Source organism: Schistocerca gregaria, chromosome 2 (assembly GCF_023897955.1).
Source record: "Schistocerca gregaria isolate iqSchGreg1 chromosome 2, iqSchGreg1.2, whole genome shotgun sequence".
Taxonomy (NCBI): Eukaryota; Metazoa; Arthropoda; class Insecta; order Orthoptera; family Acrididae; genus Schistocerca; species Schistocerca gregaria.
This window is the reverse complement of record NC_064921.1, coordinates 121877190-121890504: the sequence shown is the minus strand read 5'-3', so window position 1 is coordinate 121890504 and position 13315 is coordinate 121877190. Positions and strand designations below refer to the sequence as shown.

At 38.8% G+C, this 13315-nt stretch overlaps 1 protein-coding gene across 1 annotated transcript in view; it reads left to right on the top strand.

Moving 5' to 3' along the window:
• The window catches only part of LOC126336485 (dynein axonemal heavy chain 7), a 978012-nt gene that overhangs the window by 535028 nt on the left and 429669 nt on the right, over nt 1–13315 (top strand). Inside the window, exons 34-36 of the mRNA XM_050000228.1 lie at nt 10057–10269; nt 10371–10543; nt 10630–10771. Coding sequence (XP_049856185.1) covers nt 10057–10269; nt 10371–10543; nt 10630–10771 — 528 coding nt within the window. The remainder of the gene's footprint in view (nt 1–10056; nt 10270–10370; nt 10544–10629; nt 10772–13315) is intronic.

The following is a 13315-nucleotide window of genomic DNA, read 5'->3' as shown; positions in this document are numbered from 1 at the left end:
CCTGTGCAATTTTCTTATAATTCAGTGGAAAAGACTGAAGAAATTCAGAATCCTGAGCTTCGATGTGACAACAAGATGCAGCAAAAGAGTCAAAGTCTGTATGAGGACCAATCAGTGAAAGTGGTTCCACTTTACCATGTTGAGCTATCGGACAATACTCAATCTCATACTGGTATTGAGGCAACAACAAAGCCCATCTTTGCAATTTTTGGACAGTTCGTACAGGAGCTGGTTTCATTGGAGGAAACAAAGACTACAAAGGCTTGTGATCCATTACTAAGTAGAATTTTCTGCCATACAAATAGTGGTGGAATTTGATGACTCCATATACATTATCCAAAGCCTCTGTCTCAATTTCTGAATAGTTACACTGAACTTTTGCTAACACTTTTGATGTGAAAGCAGTAGGCCTGTCTTTATCACCAATTCTGTGTGAAAGCATTGCACTGACTTCATAAGAGGAATACAACTGGTTTGTCAGGATCAAAGCGAACTAAGCATTGATCATTGAGCAATGCACCTTTAAGTTTTTAAAAAGCTACTTGACACTCATCTGTCCGAACAAAGGGGACATTCTTTTGATGCAAGTGATGCAGTGGAGCTGCATTTGAGCAGTGTTTGGTATGAACCAAATATAATAGTTCATTTTCCTTAAGACTGACTACAATTCTGTTACTTGCAAGGAACTGGCAAATCTCATAAGGCTAACAAATGTGACTGAAGGATATGTACACCTTGACTGTTTATGACATGACAAAGATACTGTCACTCAGGTTTAAAAAAAATCTCATTTGTCCAGTCTACTCTTTAGTCCTGCATCAGATAACATGCAAAACAAAGCATGAAAATTTGCAATATGTTCTTCAGGTGAATGACCTGCTATGACAATATCGTCCAAATAGTTTGAACAGTTTGGCACTTATGCAATCAGCTGTTCCAAATACAGTTAGAAAATGGCGGGTGCAGAAGTCAAACACAAATATTGTCACATAGAAGAAGGTGCAATTAGATGAATGATGAACGCTAACTTCACTTAATGAAGGTTTATTCAGCACTTGCACATACAATAGTGCAGAATGAACTGCCTCTGGCCAGAGCACATACAGTATATATGCAGCTACAGAACATTCCAGTACAATGATTCTTGATGTTTGTGGATACTTCTAGAATGTATTCAAACCAAATACAGAAATTAAAACTGTACAGTCCAGGTGAGTTCTGAATTCACGACACTCCATGCAAATGTTTAGTATCATAACCACTAAATCACAGTGCTACTCAGCTTCTTCTGCGACATTGCTCCCTACTTAAGAGAACAGCATCTCCGTGCTACATCCTCATAGTCCGAGAACGAGTCATCGGTCCTGCAAACTCCTGCTCCTGATGACTGATTCTCACTCTGGCGGTGATCTTCTTAGAACTTCTTTTTCTGCTATACTCTTCATCACCTTTCTGCTTGTTGGCTGATGCTGGAGCTTCGAATTTACCCTGGGTTGCAAGATCCTTACAGGACGTCATTTGAAGGACGTGGACCATATCTCTGATCTATCGTCATTTTGTGTCTGGGTCAAAATCTTCTACTTCATAAGTAACATCAGACAACAGTATTACAACCTTGTTGTTGTTGTTGTTGTGATCTTCAGTCTAGAGACTGGTTTGATGCAGCTCTCCATGCTACTCTATCCTGTGCAAGCTTCTTCATCTCCCAGTACCTACTGCAACCCACATCCTTCTGAATCTGCGTAGTGTATTCATCTCTAGGTCTCCCTCTACGATTTTTACCCTCCACGCTGCCCTCCAATACTAAACTGCTGATCCCTTGATGCCTCAGAACATGTCCTACCAACCAATCTCTTCTTCTAGTCAAGGTGTGCCACAAATTCCTCTTCTCCCTAATTCTATTCGATACCTCCTCATTAGTTATGTGATCTACCCATATACCTTATAAGGTCCAAAGTAGAGCCTGAGGAGCTTCTCAAAGAGACCAACCTTCTGAACAGGAGTGAAGATCCAGACGAGGTCACCAGGCTGGTAGACAACAGGGCAGTGAGTCACATCATACCTTCGGCGATTTTTTTCTTGAGTCTGCAGCATGCGGAGTCGAGCTAACTACCTCATGAAAGGTAGCACCTCACCCCAGTTTCTCTGCTCAAAATTGATGAACATTGATTGCATCTTGGCCAAGGTCTTATTAAGGCATTCATTAAGCCCATTAGTTTGCAGATGGTAGACGGTCATCAGGTGATGAGTAATGTTGCACCAATGGTTTATCTCTGTCACAAGATTTAATTGAAAATCTTTACCACGATCTGTAATTAACAACCTTGGTGCACTGTGTTTTAATAGAATGTCTTCCACAATGAATTGGGCTGCCGTGGATGCTTCGGCTTTTTTCACGGCTTTTGTAATGGCATAGCATGTCAGATAATGAGTGCAAACAATAATCCATCTATTGCCACTAGCAGATGTTGGAAATCGCCCAAGGAGGTCAATCCCAACATGCTGGAAAGTGTGTTTTGGCTGGTGAAGTTGGTATCAATTTGCCAGGTGGTTTCTGAGGAACTGCCTTTCTCCTCTGGTACTCTCGACAGTGCAGCACATAGTGGAGGACACTCCTAAATAAACCTGGCCAGAAAAATCTCTTGCAGATTCTATCGTATGCCTTAATAAATCCTTAATGACTGGCCCCAGGTGTGTCATGGAATTTCTATAGACCATCTAAGCGCATGTGTTTAGAAATCATTGGTAGTCACCTCTTTCCAAACGGATCAAAGTTTTTCTTGCAAAGTAATCCATTAACTACCTGAAATTGTCCTTTCACATCCTCTGACCAATTTAAGGCAAGCATAATTTGAGATATCTTGGCATCCTCCTTCTGCTCAGCAGAGAGACCCTGGAGTTCAGTGAGAGAGTCAGTATCTTCATCAAAGTCTTGATAGTCTTGCACAGGGTTTCTTGAGAGACAGTCGGCTTCTTGGTGTTTTCTTCCACTTTTGTACACTATGGTAATGTATGTCTTGAAGGCATAGCGCCCACCTGACAAGTCGTCCTTTTGGATCCTTAAGACCGGTTGACAAATAAAGTGAATGATGGTCTGTAACAATTGTGAATGGCCTTCCGTAGAGATACTATCGAAATTTTCACATGGCCCAGATCACAGCAAGACATTCTCTTTCTGTAGTTGAGTAGTTTCTCTCGGCTTGTGTTAGTGTCCTAGCAGCATAGGCTATAACCTTCTCTTTTCCATCCGAAATTTGCACCAGAACAGCACAGATCTCATACCCGCTGGCATCTGTGTGTAGTTCTGTAGGTACTCTCTCATCATACAGACCTAGTACAGGGTCAGTCATCAGCGCTTTTTGCAGCTCATCAAAAGAATCTTGTTGAGCACCACCCCAGATAATTTTAGCATCAGCTCTTAACAACCCTTGGAGTGGCCTGGCTTTGATACAAATGTCTTTGATAAAATGATGGTAATAATATTCAGAAGGATGTAGGGTGCAGTAGGTACTGGGAGATGAAGAAGCTTGCACAGGATAGAGTAGCATGGAGAGCTGCATCAAACCAGTCTCAGGACTGAAGACCACAACAACGACAACAAGAAGAATATCATCCGAGGAAGCTTCTCACATCACTAATACTTTTAGGAATAGGAAATTCTGTTATAGATTTCACCTTTTCTGTGTCTGGCCGTACACCTTCATTTGACACAAAGTGTCCAAGTATTTTGATTTCTTTTGCTCCAAAGAGACACATTCTTGGATTAAGTTTCAGTCTGCCTTGTTGGAGACACTTAAGAACAGCCCTCACTCTTTTTATATGTTCATGAAATGTCTCTGAGAACACTATAATGTCATCTAAATAGCAAAGATGCATCGTTCACTTCAGGTGCCTTAGAAGATTATCCATCATCCATTCAAAAGTTTCTGGTGCATTACACAAACCAAATGGCATGACCTTAAACTCATACAGGCTCCCAGGGGTGATGAATGCAGTTTTCTCATGATCAGCCTCATCTATCCCGAGTACATGCCATGGTTGAGAAAAACTTTGCCCCCTTCAGACAATCTCATGTATTGTCAATTCGTGGAAGAGGGTAAATGCCCTTTTTAGTTATCTTATTAAGCTTCCTATAATCAACACAAAAGTGCTAACTGCCATCCTTCTTCATGACAAGCACCACTGGTGATGACCATGGGCTCTGCGAAGGCTGAATGATGTCATTCTTCATCATTTTCTCTACCTCGTCACGAATTATTCGATGTTCCATTTCTGGAACACAGTATGCTCTATGGCTTATTGGTTGATGGTCCCCAGTGCTAATCTGGTGCTTCACCATCGATTTGTCTAATTTTCTCTTCACCTGTGGACTGAAGCATTCAGAGAACTCTTGAAGAATGGCAAGTAGCTTCTTCTGTTTTTCATTTGTGAGATCTGGTGATAGGTTGATGTTGGTGTGAGCTATAGCTTTCAAAAGACCACCTTCAGTAGTCACAAACAAGACTTTCTCCACATCTTGAATGAGGACCATTGTCAGAAATTCTTTCTAGCCCCAGAGGGACTCCATAACACACATAGTGTTGAAGCTTCTGGTCTGATAATTGACAAACCACTCTCACCATTAGCCTGCTCAGTTTCTACTACTTATGCGCTCATAGAATCAGTAGATGAGGCCACGAACCTGTCCTCACATTCACAAATTCACCATTCACCACATTTGGCTCATCTAGTACTGAGGCAAGTTTCCTGTGGACTTCACTGCCTCCTCTTGCACCTCCAGTGTCTTGGTGCTCACTTTCTGGACCCTCTTCCAAACTTGTGAACTCCCGTACAGAATCTCTGTTCCCACTCCCTTTATGCTTAATCATGTCAAATGGTGACAGTATCTTTTTACAGTACACCACCTGAGATAGTGACAAACATGAGCTGGTGTGCACTTTCAAATTCAGCTCCCCACAAAAGTTAAATACACATCTCAGGCCCTGTGGTGGTAGTTGATGTAATCAATAAGTATCCTACTCATCGTTCAGTGAACCCACTCCATCCTTCTATTTGGTTGGGGATGAAGTGGGCTAGTTCTTAAGTTTTTACTCTCAACAACCAACATCTCTCCTTCATCATGTCCGACATGAAGACTGTCTCTGGTCACACAAACTTCAACACCCATCTGTTCACCAACTGTGGCAGCCTGCTTGTCCAGCATCAGCACCATATCAGTGTAATGAGAGAAATTGATTGTTATAGTCAGCGCAAAATGATTCCCTGCTGGAGTTTAGTTAAACCATCCTAAGGCATCTACCAGAGTGAATCAAAACTTGTCATGCATTGTGGTCTTAGAGAGTCTTGTGCCTGTTCATAGATCACACCTTCTGTGCAGCAATCTTCCTCTTCTTGAACCTTTAATGTGTTGCCACTAGTGTTTATGTTAACCGCTTAACCTTCTAGATGCCAAAATTATCCACATTGATGCATATTATCTTGCTTCTGTCCTTTTCCTGTACATGTACAACACTTCGTCTCACTGAGCAATGTGCTACACCCGATAAATCACTACTCTCTAGTGTTTCCATTATACACATCATACCAGCTAGTAAGTCAGGCTCCACACTCACCCACAGTGTCTTCATAATGTCATTTGACACACAGTCATGGAATTAAAGCTTCATGTCATTGCTTGTGGCTTAATTGGATCACCTCCTACTGCAGATGCTCCTCACAACATGTCAACATTGAAAACATCTTCCCCTCACTGGAATGTCTTCCCACTAAGTTTCACTTCATACTGTCAAAGGTCAATTATGACATGATGGTGATGCAGAAAGTCTAACACAAGTATTGTGCTGTAGCCCTTGCTTACATGAGAGACTGCTTCTAAACTTAGTTGCCTCCAATTGAAAATTTACCATTGCCAACTCCAATGGCCATACATCGTTATCCCCTGCCCCATGCAAACTATAACATGGTGGGTCCCATTGCCTCCTACCTATGAAAGAATCACCCAAGCCACTAGCATATGGGACCCTGCGTCCAACACACTTATACGTTCTTCCACCTACTATGCCCACTATGACACATTCTACCAGAGTGTATTTTTATTTCCTGTATTCATTTTTAATGGGAATGCCTTCTGTCAGTTCCAAGGTTTCACCTATGAGTTTAATGTGAACTTATTACCATCCTGTGAACCCCTGTTGTTATTCCCATAATAATGCTGATAGTTCATAGCACTCCTGCTGTGTTGGCAGTACTGCTTTGGTACATGCCCTGTACACCTATAGTTAAAACATTTTACCTTAGCCATAAACACACTTCAGCATCTCTCACTCCTGTTGCAACATCATGTACTGCAAATGCCATTGCCAGTCTCACTTGTGCATGGAGATCCATAGGTGCACCAGTGTGCACTCTCTTAGATTTCCAATGCCAAACCCCTAAGGAATGCACCGAGTGCTCCTAGCTTGGCTTCCTGTAACAGCACCTTGTTCAACTCATTACTCTGTTTTAATTCATACATAGGCACATTATTTTCGCTAATTCCAACTGAAAAATCCTCTGTTGCTTCATTAGACCTTTTAGAAATAACATTTATCCATCATCAGTGAGAGGCAGATCTACTCCACTCTGATATGGCAGGCTGATGATGGTCAGTGGCAACTGGCCTCTGCCCCAGTGGGATGGTACTTGTGTTGATGCCCTTCAATGTTGACATCAGACCGGGGCAGTGAGCTGGTGACCTGTCAGTAGGCCAAGGCCCTGTCAGTGGTGTGCTCCTCATCCTTGGTGCGCCTGTCTTCTGGTGCCCATCTTCCCCGTGGGCAAGATAACTACCATGCACAATCCATGACCTTATGCCTCCTGGCAGGGCTCTGGTAGGAGTTGGTACAGATTGCAGGTCCTCTGAACTGTGACACCAAGTCACCCAGGGCAGACTTTAGTAAGAGGGGTGGCTAACATGGCCCAGTCATTAATCCATGGCTGCAGCTGGTGGCACCCAGTCATCACGTCATCTAGTGTAGCCCCAGCATCATGGTAGCACTGCTACAACAGTACCAAATGAATCTTATCAAAATTCACAGTTATTTCAATTTGAAGGAAGGCAACTTCCGGCTTAGATCACATTTGTAAAAGCTTTGTTTACAATTACTGATTTTTAAGAAAAAGAGTTACCACCATCTGATCTGTGAACAGTGCACAGAAGTGTATAGCATCACAAATACATAGATTGAATTATTATTTACACTTACTTCAGTAATGGTTAATACAAGTTTACAGATGTAAATGTACTCAATATCTTAGCTGATGTAAAATGCTTTGGCACGTCAAAGTTAAAACAAGTACTTCAGTATGTTTCACCAAGTGCATCTGTCACATGTTACAAGAAACAGATTACATCACTGATCAAGATCACTACTGAGCTAACACACAGTGAAAGTTACTAGGGAACATATTGACATTTAGTCCCACTAGAGGTTGCTTGTGTATTCATGGCACTGTCAACTGCAATTTCACTTACATGATAACTGGTATTCAATTATAAAATTTTTGTAGCAGGAAGATGCTAAAATATTTTCCAGAACATCAAGAGCACACATTACTTCACAGAGGTAAAACAACAAGTTGAAAGAGACAGTTTCAATAAAAAATGTTATCTAGTGTAGGTTATATACTTTTTAAAGCAGGTAAAAGCTGAAATAGAAAAGGAATATAACTAAGTAGAGGTGAAGCACTAAGCCAAAAGAAACAAAATGTTGTTAAGACTGCAACCTAAGTAGTATTTGAACATCCTGTCTATATATAATGTCAGATATAAGAAAAAAAGCATGCAGTAACATTTATTGACAATTGTCTTGTGCAGCAGAAACCTAATAAACAACAAGATTGCTAGGCATAGAGCACAATATGTAGCTCATTACATAGGTGACCATCCGGTGTGAATACTTTCAGTTTGATTGTGAAGTTCATGATATTTTCATAGAGAAGTTAAAATATCATGATATTAGTAATAATTCCAGCAATGGTTTTCGTCATCTGAAAGGATGCAGTGTGTTGTATTAAGAAATCCACTGAGTGTACAAAACCAAGCAGTTCCTTAAGAATGGTGAATAATTACTACCAGTGTTCCACAAGGATTGGTATTTACTTTGCTGTTGTTGTTATATATAAATGTTATGCCATCATATATCCAAGAAGCAAAAATAGTTTTTTCTGCTGACAATGCAAGTGACAATTCAAGTATTATTACAAAAGGCTAATGAAGCAACCTTAACTCTTGAAAATGTAAATAAAATTTTACTAAAAAATAATAACCGGTTCTCTGCAAATGGACTTTCTCTAAACCTTAATAAACTGCAGAACATGCGATTCTATACTCCACAAGGCCTAACAACAACATTACAAATAATTTGTGGATGTAAAACACTAATTGAAAAAGAATATTCTAAATTCTGTAATGTTTATATCAATAAGGAAGTATATTGTAAGTTATGTATTACAGATTTTCTGAAGTGTCTTGTTAGCTCTGCAATGTGTGTGTTACAGATAAAATCGAACTTTGAAGATGAAAATGTCAAAAGTTGACATACTTTTTTACTGTAATACTGTAATATCATAGCCATCATCTTCTGGGACAACATTTAATTGAGGAAGAAAATGTTTATTGCACTGAAGCTTGTACTATGGGTAACATGTCTGTCTACACTATAATCTCTTGTAGACAGCTGCTTAAATTGGTGGGCATACTGACAACATCTTCCCAGTGAATTTACTGCATTATGAAATTGTCAACATTAAATCATAATTCAAAAGCCACATTAATATTAATGAATATGATAAAAGACCTACATTATCCTTTACCCAGCCTAGCGTGGCACAGTAATGAGTGAGGCAATTAGCCATAAAATTTTTGAGTCAGTTCAGTTACCCAGTGATATTCATACGTTAACTGATAATAAATTAACTGAAATCATATGTACTTGACAGCGCATTCTACTCCAAAGAGATATTTATTAATGTTTAAAACGTTGTGTGTGTGTGTGTGTGTGTGTGTGTGTGTTTGGGAGTATGAGACAGAGAGAGTAAATAATCTCGAAGATACCATATGTAGTATAATTATAAAACTGACTCATCATAGTGAGAGACTGCGATTATGATCCATGGAATGTGGAAGTAACTGAACTAAGATCCTTCCACATCTACACGTACATCTCAGCTCAAAAAAATTCTGCAAAGTCAGTGTGTCACAGAGTGCAGTCATCATTTCCCCTTCTTCCTGATCCATTTGCAGGTGGGACAAAGGAAATTTTCTAGATTTATATAATAAAATTTACTAACAGGCACTATTTAACAAAGTGAACAAAAGGATGCCCAAAGGGACACGTGTTTGTTTGGTCCATGTAAGAGTGTCACAGGAATGCTGAAATTCAATACCCATCACTTTCCTCATAAGCTTTATTGTGCTTTAATGTAGTCATCCATTTTGCTACTCTTACCACACCAGTCTTACATCCTGGGTTACAAACAATGAATGACACAAGCACTGTTACTTTGATGTTTGTATAATTTGTAGAAGTTCCTGAAGTAACCATTTGCTCTAACATGCCAGGTGACTAATTTTTATCTTATGAGCTTACATCATACAGAAAAGGTATGGTATATTTAAAATGCCAGAAAAAGATAGTGTGAATTCTTTGTGCCATTATCCATTTCTTTTGCCTAAAGTGAGAAATATTTTGTCAGTAACTTTCATTATTTATTTTTAAATATTATTGGCCTCTTTAGAATTGTGACCAACACTAGTTAGGAGCGAACAGAATAGATTCTCTGTGTGTCTGTCTGATAATCTCAGAATGGAACTCGGCAGCTAAGATAATAATTGTGATTGACATATACTCACAATAAAAAATTTTATTGCAAATTTAACACTGTAAAAATGTCATTTAAGAAAAATGTTTAATTATTTCATGCATAGATTCTTAAATTTAATTCTTGTCCCCAAAGTGTATCCTGGTGCATTAACCCTCTCTTACATTAATATGCATTGTATGTGTGTTTATCTAGGGTGTCCTTTTATCTGTGCCTGAAGCAACAGAAGATCTGCTTTCAATGAAGCGATTGTGGGTCCATGAAGTGCTCAGGGTTTACTATGACAGATTGGTGGATGATGCTGACAGAGACTGGATTTTTGATACCTTACATGATGTTGTAGCTGAACATCTGAATGAAGACCTTGATAAAATGTTTAAGCACCTGCTGCCAAAAGGACAAAAAAGGGTAACTGGATGTTCCATTTTGTCATCATGTTGATTTAGGCTTCAGACTTTTAAGACTTAACCTTGGCTAATGTTTTTTGGCCTCTTACTTTATACTGACAGGTTGGTGAAAGTGAATTAAGAAATCTTATTTACTGTGATTTTGCAAATCCTAAAGCAGACTCAAGAAATTACCTTGAGGTTTTAGATTTAGATCACTTGCGCTCTGTATGTGAAGGATATCTTGCAGAATTCAACAACATGTCAAAGAAGCCTATGAATCTTGTTCTCTTCAGGTAATTATTTAAATGCACCTACAATATGGAAATCGCTCGGTAAAGAACATTTTCAATAATGTTTAGTAAACAAAATTCTTTTGCAGGTTTGCAATAGAACATCTTTCTCGTTTGTGTCGTATTTTAAAACAGCCTCGCAGCCACGGTCTGTTAGTTGGTGTTGGAGGCTCTGGGAGGCAGTCCCTTACACGTCTCGCATCTCATATATCTGAGTATGAACTGTTTCAGGTATTCATTAAAAATTTTATGATTCAAACATTGATTATGATTATACCAATTGAACTTTACAGTTTTAGTACTCTTTTTATCAGACTACCATAGCCAACTTTGCAAATCTCAAAACTATTGTGAGGAATAGAAATAAAAGTACACTCAGGATTTTCATAGTAATATATCCATTAAAACCAAAAATGGTGAAGAATTCTATGAGAATACTATTTGTTTCATCTGTGATATTTGTGTTTTTGTCTCCACATATAATTATGTTAATATTTCTGCTTGGATTTTATCTAGAACTTCTATATATATAAAATACTACGCTACCACCGGGTAATCCATAAATACACAAAATGATTAATTTTTTATTGATTGAATCCCTGTTAATTAAATACCTGATATTTCAAAGCATTTGCCTTCATTTAAACCATGTTTAGTAAGAAACCACCATTTCCTAGAGTGATAATACTGAATGTTGGATTTCTACATCTTTAAACGCCTGCTCCGTAACACACATTACAACACAGATCAGTTTGAGCACAATTTCAAGTTGCTGTGTTCTACTTTTTATTAGTTGCTTGTTTTGATGAACGATCATTAAGGAATGCTACTTACCATATAGAAGACACATTTAGTTGCAGACTGGCACAATTAAAAGATAGTTACTATAGCTTTTGGCTGCAACCTTCATCAGCAAAAGAGAAACACACACTATTCATAACACAAAAGCAAGCTCACATCATGCACACATGACTGCCAACTGCAGCAGCTCGGCCAGAATGCAGCTTTCATCTGGGATGCAAGTAACAATCTGGAGGTGGCCTTGAAGGGGAAGGGATACTAGTGTACAGGAGGGGGGAGGCAAACACTGTCTAGCAGAGTATGGAGGGACTAGAATACCAACAGGCGAACTGGCAGAAGGTTGTGGGGCAGGGAGATGGGGAAAAAAGGACAACAGCAAGAAAATCAGTGGGACTTCCATAAACAAAAACAAATGCAGAAAGAGAAAGAAAAATTATGGAAATTCTGCCAGCAACAGCTCAGATTGCTGTTTTAGCTGCTGCAAAATTAACAACAGTCAATGGGTGCAGTTTTCTCACCAACCAGTCCACCATTTGCTTGTTTTGATGACATAACTGAGAGTTGGGAGGTCTCTTTATGTCATTTTGTTCTTCATCATAAGGCAAGTCATTTACAGTTCCTTGAACATCAGAATATGCTCTTCCATCTTCTAGATGAAAACTGTGCAAAGTAGTGCAAAACTATTCCCACTGTTGGATCCCACTGGTTTGATTTTTTATGGTGTTTGTGGATTGCTGACCAACCATTACGGTCACCAAACTTACATCATTGAAGCTAGGCCTAAGTGTTAAGCACCATAAAAAGTCCTACACACCATGGGCTGCTGACTTACAGGCCTCGGCATGCAAGTGTGATGTTTCCTGTAAACAGTGTGCATAATATGTGGCCTTTGTAATCTTTGTTGTTATTATCCATCTTGCACTTGATGAAGAAATTACTATAAAGGCTTTAGAGGCACCTAATCCAACATGGAGTGATGTGTTAAAAATTGCCAAATCTCACGAAGTAACTCTGTGAGCACAAGTTGTGTACCACAATTGTTCCGACATTTGATGGGAGTTCGCTGTAGGAAAACTAATATGGAAATAACCCAACTCGGGAACCGACAGACGTCATTCCACCCGTTGACACAGAACACCAACGTCCCTGGGGGTTTTGTACATACTGTTTTATATCCTTAACTTTATACATTTCCTTTTCCTCTCCCATCACAGGATCTACTAAATATAGGGTTTTTGGTGTATAGGAAACTGTCTCAACAAGCCTGAATTTGATCTCCATTGCAAATCAGTTATCATGTCCTTATTTAATATAATATTTTGGGAAACTGTGCCTTTCTCTAGTTTCTCCTGCATAAGCTTAAATTCTTTCCTCAAAGTTTCTAAGTCTTTCTTGGTGTTATCTAAATTGGAAGTTACTATAGGCAAAGAGATATCAACACTTAGTTTCTCTTCAATCTTTCATGCTATTAATTCTTCTACTTGTTCTTCTAAGCTCTTCAAATTTATAAGCTCTGCAGTCATTAACTTTTCTTTGAAGTTCTATTCTGTACTTTCCACCCATGATTTGACCCCTGAAATATGTGCCTACACTAGGGGGAGCAACTTATCTTGTTTATGTACATTGGTTTTTAGCGTAGTTAATTCTTGTTTGACCACATCAAATGTAACATTACATACATTTTTCAAAGAGTCGTATTTTTCATTAAATTATTTTTCCAAATTACTACATTTACAGTCTAAGTCATATTCTAGTTTTTGAACTAACCCTTTTAGATGAGCTTCATTTCTTTGTTCTAAATCCTTAAATAAAATATTTGTCTGTTTATTCAGGGAATTGGATGATTCTTTTTTCAATTCTTTTTTCCATTCTTGCATCTGATTACTTAGGATATTAACTTGAGCCTCTAGTTTTGTGTTTTGCAGATCAAACTTAGAGTTAATTCTGCCTTCAGTTTGTCCTGTTTTGTGTTCT